This window comes from Betta splendens, chromosome 24 (genome assembly GCF_900634795.4).
Source record: "Betta splendens chromosome 24, fBetSpl5.4, whole genome shotgun sequence".
NCBI classification, from domain to species: domain Eukaryota; kingdom Metazoa; phylum Chordata; class Actinopteri; order Anabantiformes; family Osphronemidae; genus Betta; species Betta splendens.
Genome location: NC_040901.2, coordinates 173,443 through 188,741, shown reverse-complemented (window position 1 = coordinate 188,741; position 15,299 = coordinate 173,443). Strand labels below are relative to the sequence as shown.

Sequence of the window (15,299 nt, the reverse complement as noted above, 5' to 3'; positions counted from 1 at the left end):
TCTCTCTCTCTCTATCTATGTCTGTCTGTCTGTCTATATCTCTATGTCTTTCTCTCTCTCTGTCTATCTCTCTATATCTCTAACTAATTATATCTCTAACTATCTATATCTCTAACTATCTATCTCTCTATAGCTCTAACTATCTATCTCTCTATCTATCTCTCTATCTATCTCTCTATCTATCTCTCTATCTATCTCTATCTATATCTCTAACTATCTATCTCTCTATATCTCTAATTATCTACCTCTCTATCTATCTCTCTATCTATCTCTATCTATATCTCTAACTATCTATCTCTCTATCTCTCTATATCTCTATCTATATCTCTATCTATCTCTCTATCTCTATCTCTCTGTATATATATATCTCTCTCTATATATGTCTGTCTGTCTATATCTCTGTGTCTTTGCCCAGCCCTAATATTATATTATAAAATATTACTATTCTCTTTTTATAAAATATTATAAGAGAGAGATGATCAGTAAACTTTACTCGGGGTGGCACACTAAATCAGTCCACCTTGTGGTAATTTGAATTTCTTTCAGCCCATGGCTGTGTGCTGTATGCCTACTTGATTTCTCCTCCTTACCTTAATTGTCAGAAATAATCATAATAATTGAACTTATTCCCCACATTTTTACCCACCCTACCCTGATACACAAATACACAACCATTACACGAACAGTGTTTCAAGTAATTTTCAGTACCCTTTAATTTACTGTTGCTGTCCCCATTGGCTGAGTGATACCAATTGGAAAAACACTCATCAAAAAAGTATAACCTGTTGTTTTTATTTTAATCAAATGTGTAAAATTAATATCAGTAGTCCATTTCAGATCACCTGAACACCCCATCACTAGACAAGACAAAAAAATCACATTACAAACTATTCTAGCCACAGAGGCTGGGTGCTTGTAGCAGAGGAGTCTACCCTCATTGTGCAACCCTGAGCAGAGACTGCTCAGAGAATTAATTCTAATCCTCAGTCAAATAAAATGTTACAGTTTGCTCATAGATCTCTTCCCAACTTTCAGGTGCTTTCCAGGGCTTTTAGGAATCGCTTTGTGGAGTTACATTTCAATGAGCTTCCTACTGCTGAGCTAGAGACCATCTTACACCAAAGGTGCAGCCTACCTCCCTCTTACTGCACCAAGTTGGTTAAGGTCATGCAGGACCTACAGGTAACACTTGTAAAACTGTCTTTTTTCTTGTTCTTGACCTTTTTAGTCTTTTTATTAATGTATGGATTGTCATTCCCCTTTAGTCTATACGCAGGGGATCCTCTGTTTTTGCCGGGAAATATGGCTTTATCACCCTCAGAGACATGTTCCGATGGGCAGATCGCTACAGGCTGGAGAAGACAGAGACTTCTCAGGACTGGTTGAAACTCTTGGCTGATGATGGTGAAGCTTGTAATTTTTTTTAAATAAACCGCTATTAATACCTTATTCAATGACACCAGAAATCATGCAATTTTCTTGGCTATCAGGGTACATGCTTCTGGCAGGACGTGTCAGAAAACCAGAGGAGGCAGCCACCATCCTGTCCATCCTGGAGAAGCACTTTAGAAGAACAGTGAACCCTGAAGACCTGTTCTCTCAGAAACAGGTCACCAGCCAGTTCAGTGAGTTAAAAAACATTTATACCAGAATTACACAATTATTTACTGCACAGCTTAAAAAAACACATCAACATCAAACTGATGTTGATGTGTTTTTTTAAGCTGTGCAGTATTTTTATTCCTTGTTGGAATGAGTGTGGTTTGATTTTGAACTAAGCGATATGTGGTGATCATCTAGGGGTTCCTGGAGACTTGGACTACAAACTATTTTGTGGATGTAAAGAAGAACACAGTATTAAGCTGGTGTGATGCTATGATTGGCAGGTCCTTTAATTGACAGCATTGCTGAGGTTCCAGAGGAGTTTCGCCATGTTGTGTGGACAGACAGTATGAGGAGACTAGCTGTGCTGGTAGGAAGGGCTCTTCGATTTGGCGAGTCTGTCCTGCTTGTTGGAGACACTGGGTAAGTCTAACTGAACAACTAAACTAGATTCTGACTTACACTTAGTTTGTTTGTGTCTATTAAAAGCCAATTCACCATTTTAAAAATGTGATGTTACTGAAGATTTCAGAAAAAAAATGCTTTTAACTAATATTCACTACTGTATTTTCCGGGCTATAGAGCACACCTGAATGTGTGTTTATATGTGTGTGTGTGTGTGTGTGTGTATATATGTGTATATATATGTGTGTGTATACATGTGTGTATATATATATATATATGTGTGTGTGTGTGTGTATATGTGTGTGTATATATATATATATATATATGTATATGTATATGTGTGTATATATGTATATGTATATGTGTGTGTATATATGTATTGTTCTTTGTTTTGTTATATTATCTGTATATGTATCTGTGTGTGTCTATTGTGTATCTCTGTTATTTCTCTGTCTGTCACAGTCTCTTGTCTCTCTCTGTGTGTGTGTGTGTGTGTGTCTCTCTCTCTCTCTCTCTCTGTCTCTATCTCTCCTCTGTCTCTCTCTCCTGTCTCTGTCTCTATCTCTCTCTCTCTCTCTACTCTCTATCTCTCATCTCTCTATTTCTCTTCTCTGTCTCTGTCTCTCTCCTCTGTCTCTGTCTATGTCTCTGTTCTCTCTCTGTCTCTTTCTTGTTCTTCTCCCCGGTTGGTGTGTCGTACTCTGCAGTCTTTCAGTCGAATCTGCATGTAAATATCTAGGCCATGTTCTGCAGCATGAAACTCGTAAGCCAATAAAATTCCATAAAATTCGCGTTTTTTAAGGCTGCAGGGTTTAAGGCGTGTGAAAAAAATTAGTGGCTTATAGCTTATACTAGCTCATAGTAGACTTATACTATAGTAGTATAGTATACGTCTAAAATAACCAATAATGACTATTTATTTTAATTTAGTTTGTTTGTGTGTTTGTTTCCCTATCTATACTCTTGATACACAGCTATCTCAATAATATTTGTACTTATTAGGTGTGGAAAGACTACAATTTGTCAGCTGTTTGCGGCTCTGACTGGGCAGAAGTTTTTTGCAGTCAACTGTCATCTACACATGGAGACCTCAGACTTCCTAGGAGGCCTGCGACCTGTTAGACATCAGGTAGTGGGAAGTCCATAGTGAATGGCACTTTATTTTCTGCAGCTACTTTTAAAAATGCCTTGCACTTTTCAAGACACATTTCTTGTAAATTGTAACTCAAAGTGAGTAAAATGTATCACAATACAAGGTGAACATGTCAGAAAATAGACTAAAGATAGGGTTAAAACTGTATGTGAGTGTGATTTTTGGGTGTTATTTAACAAACATAGATTGCATGTGTAGACGATAATTTATTCAACAAAAATTTACAAAATATAAAAAATAAATAAAAATCGTCACCTAACATTTTCTACATTCCAAATAGATTCCTTAACTTTAAATTTACACATACAGTAACATTTCGAGTTCCTAATTCTGTGATTAGGATTAATGTTTTTATGCATCTAGACTAATGGTGAGGATGGCAGGCTCTTTCAGTGGCACGATGGTCCCTTGGTGCTTTCCATGAAGGAAGGTGGAGTCTTTCTGTTGGATGAGATATCCCTGGCTGATGATTCAGTACTGGAGAGACTTAACAGGTAATCATGCATGTTTGTGCATGTACAGTGGAAAAAAACTGTAAACTCTTTGCTTTTGACAGTTTTTTGCATATATTGTTTGTGAAGGTGGCTCCTATTTTAAGTCACAAATCTAAAAATGTAAAACATCAATAAGCAGATTAAACAGTCATGATTGTTCTAGTCTCTGTTGTACATATCAAGTGGATAAATACAATATATTAATAGGATTCTTAGAAACTGATCAATCAAACATTAATAAAATAGCAATATTAACATAATGACCCTAAAACAACTGCTATTTGGGCTCTGTATGGTTGACTCCAAAATGCAAATTTTTTGTTTGTAGATTCTGATTTTGTTTGTAGATAGCTGGACTTGAGTAAATGAAATGTAGTACTTGGACTAATGACACACCATCTATAAAAGCATAATGTCGGATCTCTTTTGTCAATAAAGAAGAGGTTAATTTAATACCCTTCTTACACATCACCTCTGTTTTTTCAAATAAATGCACATTTTAAAAATTGTGTTGGTTCAAACATGAAAAGATTTTAACAAATGTACATTTGGCCTTTTTAGAGCAAGAATTAAAAAATGTACAATGACATGACTTTCCTTTTTGTATTTCATAGAAACCTACTTTACGAGTGAATAACAGACTTGACCATGTCACCACTTGTCTTCTTGATCATGTATCGTTTCTACTGTTAGTGTGTTAGAAACAGAAAAGTCCCTAGTGTTGGCAGAGAAAGGCAGTGGGGAGAATGATGATGTGGAACTCATCAAAGCTACTGCAGGTTTTCGTCTGGTTGCCACCATGAACCCCGGTGGAGACTTTGGGAAAAAGGAGGTAGGTAAAATATTTTAACTGAAAAGTCAGGTAAGCTGATTGTAGAATGAGAAATGGCAGAAAGTTAACAATGTTGATATAAGTCTTATTAACTTGGTATCATGTGACTATATAAGATAATTCACTATGCAAAAGGCAACTCCAAAAGATATTCATGGTTTTGCAAGATCCAAAAAATAATATAGTCAACATAATCTTTCTAACTTCAAGTGGCAAAAACCTATGGTAGTTTCAAACTAGGTTTGTTAAATCTTGGCTCAGTCTATCATGCAGATCGTTTAAATTATTTTTAAATTTACATCAAAAATTTGTGTTGATGATTTTATGCTCCTAATCAAGGTTTCTTGTAGCTAAAGCGCCAAAAAACCCTCACAGTGCTCTCTCTACTATGTGTAAACTTTTGCTTCTGTTCATTTTATTTTTTTGAAATGTTATGAGTTAAGTTTAAAACTGACAAATGTTCCGTATGTTTCTGGACAGCTTTCCCCTGCTCTCAGGAACCGTTTCACAGAAATCTGGTGTCCACAAAGCAATAGCCGCAGTGACCTGGTCAAGATCATTCAACACAACCTGCGCACTGGACTCACACTTGATGGTGAATTTTTTGGATTCATGTAACATATTGCTATACTGAAGAAATGCATTCACACTTAAAAGAAGATAATTTAACATACAAGTAATTGGTTTGGAATTTTTAAAAATAATTATAAAAACAACATTTTGGATTCATGTTGGATTGGCAAGATCCCTGGTAATTTGTGCACATAGTTGTTGTAGTTATAGTCAGAAATAAACACATTATTAAGTAGAACAAAGCAGTGATACAAAGAAGTAAAACTTTTGTCTTTGATTCTCATTTTGTTTACAGCAACCACTTAAGTAGGTAGTGGCAAATTTCTGAATTATGCCAGACCCCACAACTTGATGCCAGAATGTAATAATATCTGTTTTAATAACCATTTGTTGATGTCCTTGAACTGAGAAATATTTTACACATGGTTGCCTTTGATTTGGCTCAACGAGAAAGTAGCTAGTACTTTTACTCTGCAAAGTAAATTAATCTAATTTAGATAGTCTAGATACTAATATTCTGTCTACCTTCAATCAAACAGGCTGTGATATTGCAGAGCTGATGCTGGACTTTATTGAGTGGTTAACCAAGCAAGACTTTGGTTCACGCTGCATTCTAAGTGTCCGAGACATTCTCTCATGGGTCAACTTCCTTAACAATGTGTGTGAGCGGGATGAGGATGGCTTCATGACTATGGGAACCCTGGAGGATGAGGAAGAGGCAGAGTGGGACCTCAGATTGGACACGGTTACTGCTTTTATCCATGCTGCATGTTTAGTCTATATTGATGGCATTGGCGCTGGTAAGCTAATTTCTTTAATTGACTTCAGCCAAGAGAATGTCTCTCCTATGGGGATTTAGGGAATTATAAAAGTTTCTCTTTGTTTCAGGAACCACTGTTTCATGTGCAGGCAATTCCATCTTGGCTCGCAGTCTGTGCTTGAGCTTTCTGCAACAGCGGCTAAGCAAGATTACCAAACTGGATCAGGAAATGCTTGAGTCCCTGAGCGTCTACAATAGCAGCTTGCCCCGGGAACCCCAATGGGGCGAAGACTTCTTTGGCATTGATCCTTTTTACATTCCCTTAGGTATTTTCCTCCTAAACCTTATGCATTTTTATTGTTTACATATTTATTAGTATAATTGTTGAAATTATACCACAATTAGTACCCAGAATAGGTATGGCATAGTCATAAAGTTAAATTTTATGCAAATTTAGTTCTAACTTGTACTGGGTGTTTTAAAGCAGGCCTACTTGCTTGTAGATCTAGTCAAAGTAAGTATTAGTTTGAGTATTGATAGAATTTTCATGCTCTCAGGGCCGCAGAGTGGGAGTCGTAATCTGTCAGACTACACCATTGCAGCAGGCACTACAGCAATGAATGCTCAGAGGCTTCTGCGGGCACTGAAGCTGCAGAAACCTGTATTGCTGGAAGGCTCTCCTGGTGTAGGAAAGACTAGCCTCATTGCCGCTTTGGCAATGGCATCTGGGAATCACCTCGTCAGAATCAACTTGTCAGAGCAATCAGTAAGTCTTAATATGGAAAAAATATTTATGTGTAATGAGCTTTGAATACCAAGATGCATAATTGATTCATCCCCATTTGTAGGATGTTACCGACTTGTTTGGAACTGATCTTCCAGTAGAGGGAGGGAAAGGGGGCGAGTTTGCATGGCGTGATGGCCCTTTTTTGGCTGCATTGAAGGCAGGCCACTGGGTTGTGTTAGATGAGGTACGTTTTGTACAGTAATTTTTATGACTTGGAGCCTTTCTTTGGTTTTGCAGAAGAATATAGAATTAATGTGACGTTGATGAGTCTACTGTTTTTAAATCTGCTTACTGTACCTCATCCTTGTCTTTAAAGCTGAACTTGGCCTCTCAGTCCGTATTGGAGGGTCTGAATGCCTGCTTTGATCACAGAGGAGAGATCTACATTCCTGAGCTTGGCATGAGCTTTACAGTACAACATGAAAAGACCAAAATCTTTGGCTGCCAGAACCCCTTTACTCAAGGTGGTGGGCGTAAAGGACTGCCAAAATCCTTTCTTAATAGATTCACCCAGGTATGTATTGGAGAGCTTAAATACTGTTTTAAGGAAATACTGTAATTAAATTTAGTTTTTTTAATTTTTAATTAAAATTAGTAGCTCATCCACCCACTGGGTTTGCTGATACACTATGCAACTAGTACAAACAACAAAACCTCGGAGACCAGCTTTTGAATTATTGTCCACAGTAGTTACTGTGTGAAAAGATTAAGTGTGTTACAGGGGTGCATCCCTTAAATCAATTATTCCATTAAGACAGATTTTAAAATCTTTTTGTTGTATCAAAATATCTGTACTTAAATAATAATTATTTAGTTGTGGACTACTAATTAGATGAAACAAGAAATAAGTTAAGATCCCTTAATGATTTATGCTTTACTTTCTGTTTTTACTTATGAAATGCCACTAAATCTGTGTCCCCAGGTGTTCGTGGACCAGCTGACCAGCAAAGACATGGAATTCATAGGACACTCAATTTTCCCCAGTATTGATCAGAAAATCATTGCTAAAATGGTGGAGTTCAATAACCGGGTATGTTTCTCGCCTGCTTGTCTGTCCGTCCGTCCGTCCGTCCGTCCGTCCGTCTGTCTGGTTGACACACCCACAGAAGAGAATTTATTTGAAGAGATTTAAATTGATAATGTCCACATAAGACACCTTTTACCTTTCTCAATTTTTATTCCCCCCTCCAGCTCTTTTCGGTTCATGTTCACTGTACTTGGTGCTGTCATGGCGAAAATTGTTGGCACCTCAAAAATATTTCCAGAATATAAAGTGTTTCTCATAGAAAGGTATTGCATTAACACATGTTTTGCTATACACATGATGATACGCGTGACAAATAAAAGCAGGAAAAAAAGCAAATTTATATGGGCTGGACAAAATTGTGGATAAATAAGATTGTTTCAAGCATGTGACGCTCCTTTAAACTCGCCTAGGGCAAGTAACAGGTTTGCGCAATATAAAAATCACACCCTAAAGCAGTTAATAAGGTTAGAGGTTGACTAAGTCTTTGCATTGTGTGTCTGTGTGAACCACGCTAAGCATGAATACAGAAAGAGAAGAAGAGAGCTGTTTGATGACTTAAAAAACAAAATTGTGGAAAAAAATAAAGACACTCTCAAGGTTACAAGTCCATCTGCAGAGATCTAGATTTGCCTTTGTCCACGGTGTGCAACATTATAACTTCCTGGGCTTAGAGGGAAGAGAAAAACTGATGAAAGGTTGAAATGCAGGACAGTCTGGATAGTGGATAAGCAGGGGCCTCTTTGCACAGTCTACACCTTTGGTCTGGTGTGGTAGATCTGGGCCTCTATGGCTCTGGTGCTCACGACCTGCTCCTGTGCAGCCAGGATGAATGCCTCTGTGCTGTCCTTCAGCCCAGCCCTTTCAAGCCATTGGTAGGATTTGTTGAGATCAGCCATTTCAGTTATGTTCTGGTGGTACATCCTGTGTAAGAGCTTGTCTTCCCATAGCGGTCCCTCTGCCACATTTCTCGAGCCCGAATGACATCTCGATGTCCGAGCTGTAGATCCTGGTGGTGTGGATCAGCGAGTCGATGTCTCGCTCACTCTTGGCGTACAGCTTGATGTCATCCATGTAAAGGAGGTGACTTATGGTGGCCCCGTTCCGGAGTCAGTATCCGTAGCCAGTCTTGTTTATTATTTGGCTGTGGGGGGTTCAGACCTATGCAGAACAGCAGCGGGGACAGTGCATCTCCTTGGTAGGAGATGCACATGATACATTTGATGAATACTTGGACAAGTGGCTTCCCATTGGCTTCGAGGGTGGTTCTCCACAACCTCATCGAGTTTGCAATGAAGGCCCTTAGAGTTCTATGGATGTTGTACAGCTCCAAGCATTCAGTGATACATGTGTGTGACATTGAGTCATAGGCTTTCTTGTAGTCGATCCAGGCTGTGCACAGGTTGGTGTGTCGCACTCTGCAGTCTTGGGCGACTGTTCTGTCAACCAGGAGTTGGTGTTTGGCTCCTCTGGTATGCTTACCAATGCCCTTCTGTGCTTCGCTCATGTATTGACCCATGTGCCCAATATCTTAGCTGCGATTATGCCTGACATGAGCTTCCATGTTGTGGAGAGACAGGTTATTGGCCAGTAGTTGGATGGGACAGTACCCTTTGAGTACTGTTCAGGTTCCAGCCCTGGTGGGTCCCCGGTTTGAATCCCCGTTAGGGCTGATAATTCAATTCAATTCAATTTTATTTATATAGCGCCAAATCACAACAAAGTTATCTCAAGGAACTTTACAAAGTAAGGTTTAAAACCTCACACAACTAAACCCAACAAATCCCACATACAGCAAGCATTTAATTTGACAGCAACAGTGGAGAGGAAAAACTCCCTCTCTAACGAGGAAGAAACCTCCAGCAGAACCAGACTGGATGTGGGCGGCTATCTGCCTCGACCGGTTGGGGTGAGAGGATAGAGAGATAGAAAAGCACAGCAACAGCAACAAGCAACAACAGAGCACAGGCAGGATGGTAGGACCAGGGACTGGATGCAGGCAGGATGGTTGGATCAGCAGCTGCCCATCACAGACACCAAACTTTGAGTCCAATGATACCTGTGACCTGAACCATCTCTAACTATAAGCTTTATCAAAAAGGAAGGTTTTAACAGTAGAATCTGAAGCTAATGTTATGCCATCCAGGGTGGCTATCTGACTCAATAGTGTCTCTCTCGGATTTTTAGGCCCAACAATAAGAATCTCGGTTTTATCTCAGTTTAGTTGAAGGAAGTTTTGGGACATCCAGGATTTGATGTCTTTTAAACAACCCTGAATTTTGACTAGTTGATCTGTTTCATTTGGTTCCAAGGACATATATAGCTGAGTATAATCTGCGTAAAAATGAAAATATATAGAATGCTTTCTAATAATCTCACCTAGAGGAGACATGTATAGGCTAAACAGAATTGGACCCAGCACAGAACCCTGTGGAACTCCATAGCTAATTCTTGTGCGTGTGGAGAATTCATCATTAACATGAACAAACTGGAATCTGTTCAACAAATAGGATTTAAACCATCCCAATGCTGTTCCATTAATCCCGATTCTATGTTCTAGTGTCTGTAATAGAATGTTATGATCAATTGTATCAAATGCAGCACTAAGATCTAACAGGACAAGGACAGAAACTAGACCATTGTCCTAAGCTAATAGAAGATCATTAGTAACTCTAACCAGAGCTGTTTCTGTGCTATGATGTATTCTAAATCCTGACTGAAAATCTTCGTACAGGTTATTCCCACTAAGGTGGTCAGATAATTGTTTAGCCACGATTTTTACCAGAATCTTGGAAATAAAGGGTAAATTTGAAATGGGCCTATAGTTGGCTAGTTGTCCAGGGTCAAGGGTTGGTTTTTTCAATAGAGGTTTGACCACAGCCACCTTAAAAGCCTGTGGTACATAGCCTAGTTGTAAAGATTGGTTGATTTGATTTAATATGGACGAGCTGATTAAAGGTAGAACTTCTTTGAGTAATCTGGTTGGGATTGGATCTAAAAGACAAGTGGACGACTTGGAAGAGTTAATTATTGAGGTTAACTCCATATGAGTTATGGGGGAGAAGCTGTCTAGGTAAGACAGAGGATTTAATAAATTTAAAGTTGATGGATCTAGACAGTGCTTTCTGTCATTTGGAAGAAGTCGCTGCTGAATGTTTTTTCTAATGATGATAATTTTATTAGTAAAGTAGTTCATAAAGTCATTGCTGCTGAGATTTAAGGGGATAGTTGACTCAATACAGCTATGACTCTTTGTCAGCCTGGCTACAGTGCTGAAAAGAAACCTGGGGTTGTTTTTGTTTTCCTCAATTAGGGAGGAATAATATGGTTTTCTAGCAGCACAAACTGCTTTTTTATATTTCATTAGACTGTCCTTTCATGTAATGCAGTTTACATTCATTTTGTTGGAACGCCACTGTCTTTCTAGTTGTCTAGTCCTTTGCTTTAGGCTGCGAATCTCTGAGTTATACCACGGAGCTAACCTCCTCTGATTCACTGTCTTCTTCTTCAGAGGAGCCACTGTGTCTAACATTGTACGTAGAGAAGCTGCAGCATCATCTACAAGACAGTCAACCTGTTCATAAGGATTAAGGTGACTGTTCTCTGTGTATCTGCAAGACATTGAGGCAAAAGATGATGGCATCATCTGCTTGAATCTGGCAACAGCGTTGTCAGATAAACATCTGCTATGGTAACATTTCTTTCCAGCTGTTATAGGGTCAGTTGTGCTAAATTCAAAAGTTAATAAGAAATGGTCAGATAACAGAGGGTTTTGGGGAAGAACTATTAAATTATCAATTTCAACCCCATATGTCAGGACAAGATCTAGGGTGTGGTTAAAACGATGAGTGGGTTCATTTACCTGCTGTGTAAAACCAATAGTGTCTATTAAGGAGTTAAAAGCAGTGCTGAGACAGTTGCTGTCAACATCTACATGAATGTTAAAGTCTCCCACTACAATGACTTTATCTGTGCTAAGAACTAAGTCAAATAAGAATTCAGAGAATTCAGTTAAGAACTCCGAATATGGAGCAGGAGGACGGTAAACAATACAAAACACAACTGGCTTCTGAGTTTTAGAGTCTGGGTGAGAAAGGCTCAGAGTGAGGCTCTCAAATGAGTTATAACTATGTTTAGGTTTAGGAGTAATTAATAAATCTGATTTATAAATTGCTGCTACTCCTCCACCTCTACCTGTACTTCTTGGAACATGATAGTTGATGTGACTCATTGGAGTCAACATATTTAAAGTAACATATTCATCCTGCTGCAGCCAGGTTTCAGTGAGACAGAACAGATCTATGTGATGGTCACTTATCAAGTCATTTATTAAAAAGGATTTAGATGAGAGAGATCTGATATTTAATAAACCACACTTTATTAGCTTACTGTTACTTTGTTCCGTAAGAGGAGCTGTTTTGATGTTTATTAAATTCTGGTAAGTCACTCCTCTTTGATTTGTTTGTGACTTGTATAGTTTAGGTGGTCGAGAAGCAGACACAGTCTCTATGCGATAACTAAGACTAAGAGTGGGTCGCGGCAGTAGAGAACATGCAGAGAGGCGTATAGGACTGCGACTCTGCGTCCTGGGCTCCACCCTGAGTTGTCACGGAGTGGGGAGGCTAAGCAACATGGCCATGTTACTAGAAAGCAGAGAGGCTCCATTCAACGTGGGATGGACGCTGTCTCTTCTAATCAGCCCAGGTTTTCCCCAAAAAGTGCTCCAATTAGCCACAAAGCCCACACCATTTGCAGGACACCACCTAGACAACCAGCGGTGGAGCGATGACAGCCTGCTATACATGTCATCGCTGGTCACATTGGGGAGGGGTCCAGAGAAAACTACGGAGTCCGACATTGTTTTGGCGAACGAACACACCGACTCAATGTTAGTTTTAGTGACTTCCGATTGGCGTAACCGGGCGTCATTAGCTCCTGCGTGTATTATGATCTTAGCGTACTTACGTTTATCCTTAGACAGGAGCTTAAGATAAGACTCAATGTCGCCCGCTCTGGCCCCAGGCAAACACTTAACTATGACCGCTGGATTCTCTAATTAGAGTGGGTTTCTCAGCGGGTGTGTCGCTGAGTGGGGAAAATCTGTTTGAAACGTGAAGCGGTTGGTGGTGAACCATGGGCGCCTGCCTAAAGCTACGTTTCTTACGAGCAGTGACCCAGTCGTTACCCAGCTGCCTGGGACCTGCTGGGGGACTGGTAGCAGCTAAGCTAGGAGGCTCCGCACCGGCTAAAGGGACCTGGCTAGCTGGCCTGTTTTCTAAAGTGCGAAGCCGAGACTCTAAGTCTAACAACCTCGCCTCCAACCCTGCAACTAGCGTACACCTATTACAGATACCATTACCATCACTAAAGGAGGCAGAGGATAAGCTAAACATAAGACACACCGAGCACCGAACAGAGCGAGAGGGAGATGCTTGAGTGTTACAAGCTTGTTTTGCAACTTTTAGCAGTCGCTATCAGATATAAAACAATAATATTTAGAAAAGAGCGGAGAGTAACGCTGTACACACACAGCGGCAGCAAACCTCAGTAACCGGAAGTGACGCGATACGCTTACCGTCAGTCAGCTAACCAAGCCTACTATCGTGGGATTGAAAAGCATCCAGTGTGGGTCCTTGGGCAAGACCCTTCAAGCTACCGCCTACCTCACAATGATGAGAGACAATGAACCACATGAGATACCGGCTCAGACGTCGCCCGGTCTAACAAGGTCTGCGTCAGGTGTTGGGGAACCAGAGCACCTTGGCGAGAAGTGGGCTACTGGAACAAGAAAGAAATGGCTGAGATGCGAGAACAAGTCTCTGTTGGAATGCTATTACTCAAGTAACCCGTAGCAACTAGTAGCTCAGTGTTCCAACATCCACAAACTGCAACTGCTATCACAACTTGAGATTGACGAGATACAACGCAAATGCTACGGCAAGGGGGAGCCAGGACGCCAGGTCAGAGGGGAGGTTTTACTATCTCCCCAACCGGAAATTGGGTACGAAGCCCCAATGAGCACAGACACGCTGAGCAAGGCAGCGACTGACCTGAAAGATAAGATCATGGCGAGATTGAACAGGCAACCCCGAAGACAACTACAAGGGCTAAGTGAAGTACCATCAGAAAGTCTCATGGAAGATGTGAATGCAGCATTGAGAGTGATCCCTACTACAACAATCACAGAAACCAATGAGCTGATATTTGCTTCAGCATCAGTGTTCCTATAGGTACTTGGCTATAAGAGCAACCATGGGAGCCATGAGAAACAATACCCACCATGGAAACGAAGGTTGGGGGCAAAAATCAAGGCAGCTCGGAGGGAAGTGAGCCAAATGACAGAGGCCCAGAGAGGTGCAATGAAAAGACCGATGCCCAAGAGGTACAGCCAGATGCCCATACCTGAAGCACTCGAAACTGCCAAGCAAAGGTTACAAGCCTTGGCCAGCCGCCTAAAGAGATACACCAGAGACAACGAAGCCAGACGAATAAACTGGCTGTTCGGAAACACAACCTGCGAAAGTGTACTCTCAATGGCAGGGTAATAACAGCAGAGCAGACCCACCAAGGCTGGAAACTGAACAGTAAAGTATGAAAAACTGGACAGCACCCGGCCCTGACATTATCCACGCCTACTAGCTAAAGAAGCTCATTGCAATCCATGAGCGCCTGGCAGCACAAATGAACCAGCTGCTAAGGGATGGGACTCACCCTGAATGGCTAACCGAAGAAGGAACAATCCTGATAATGAAGGATCCCTTAAAGGGTACAGTCCCATCCAACTACTCCTCCCAAGGTGGTAGAGAATGAGCGAGCCCAGATCCTGTGGGACTTCCAGATACAGACAGACAGAATGGTAATGGCGAAACAACCAGACATTGTAAGATTAAGATTAAGATTAAGAATGCCTTTATTAGTCCCACAGCGGGGAAATTCCCATCAGCAGCCAGGTTACCCGGCGCTAGTCCGACAGTGGAAGCAAATTGCAGTACAAACAGTAATAAAACGCACACACATACAGTATCACACAGTACAAGTGGAAACCTTGCTGGAATTTTTTCCTTGGGTTCATCAGGACAGATAGATAAGGTCGGAGAGCAGACAGTGAGACTGTAAGGAGGGGAGGGGGGGGGTGTATCTGAATCAGTGTAGTGAAGTGTTGTTTATAGAAGTATGACCGAGGCCGACCAAGATGTTTACAGGTCAGTCCAACAGTTGTCCTTGAAGGGAGTCACAATAAGGGGAAGAGGATAGATAGAGGCACAGCTGGTGAGCTAGATTGGACCCGGGAAGGGAGGGGGGTGAGGGAGAAGGGACAGAGTAATACACAGCCAAATTCAATACATTTTAACAATCCATGACTAATTTGTCTAGATCAATACTCCAATGGGTCAGAACTCAGGGCTTCTTCGCCTCTTGTGGGACCATGGGTCACCCGTGACATCTCCTCAAGCCTGTCAGACAAGGCTGTCACCATATTCACCAAGTGTTCAGTCTGTCTGCAGATGTTATCCCTCTGTCTCTTGTCTTCCTCCGTACGGGCTGAGATCTTATTAGTCAGTCCTGTAATCCGGGCATCCGAACGGGCGGAGATGTTACAGATCAGTCCTTCAATCCGGGCAATCCTCTGGTGTAATTCCGTCAGCCGAGTAACCATGGCCCCCGTCGG

At 40.9% G+C, this 15,299-nt stretch overlaps 1 protein-coding gene across 1 annotated transcript in view; it reads left to right on the top strand.

Annotated features, from left to right (window-relative positions):
- The window catches only part of mdn1 (midasin AAA ATPase 1), a 93,712-nt gene that overhangs the window by 20,665 nt on the left and 57,748 nt on the right, over positions 1–15,299 (top strand). Inside the window, exons 26-39 of the mRNA XM_029141553.3 lie at positions 1,036–1,182; positions 1,266–1,404; positions 1,491–1,625; positions 1,887–2,025; positions 3,010–3,136; positions 3,524–3,654; positions 4,348–4,486; positions 4,967–5,081; positions 5,599–5,859; positions 5,948–6,145; positions 6,377–6,585; positions 6,668–6,790; positions 6,923–7,120; positions 7,529–7,636. Of these exons, the coding sequence (XP_028997386.1) occupies positions 1,036–1,182; positions 1,266–1,404; positions 1,491–1,625; positions 1,887–2,025; positions 3,010–3,136; positions 3,524–3,654; positions 4,348–4,486; positions 4,967–5,081; positions 5,599–5,859; positions 5,948–6,145; positions 6,377–6,585; positions 6,668–6,790; positions 6,923–7,120; positions 7,529–7,636 (2,169 nt within the window). The remainder of the gene's footprint in view (positions 1–1,035; positions 1,183–1,265; positions 1,405–1,490; positions 1,626–1,886; positions 2,026–3,009; positions 3,137–3,523; positions 3,655–4,347; positions 4,487–4,966; positions 5,082–5,598; positions 5,860–5,947; positions 6,146–6,376; positions 6,586–6,667; positions 6,791–6,922; positions 7,121–7,528; positions 7,637–15,299) is intronic.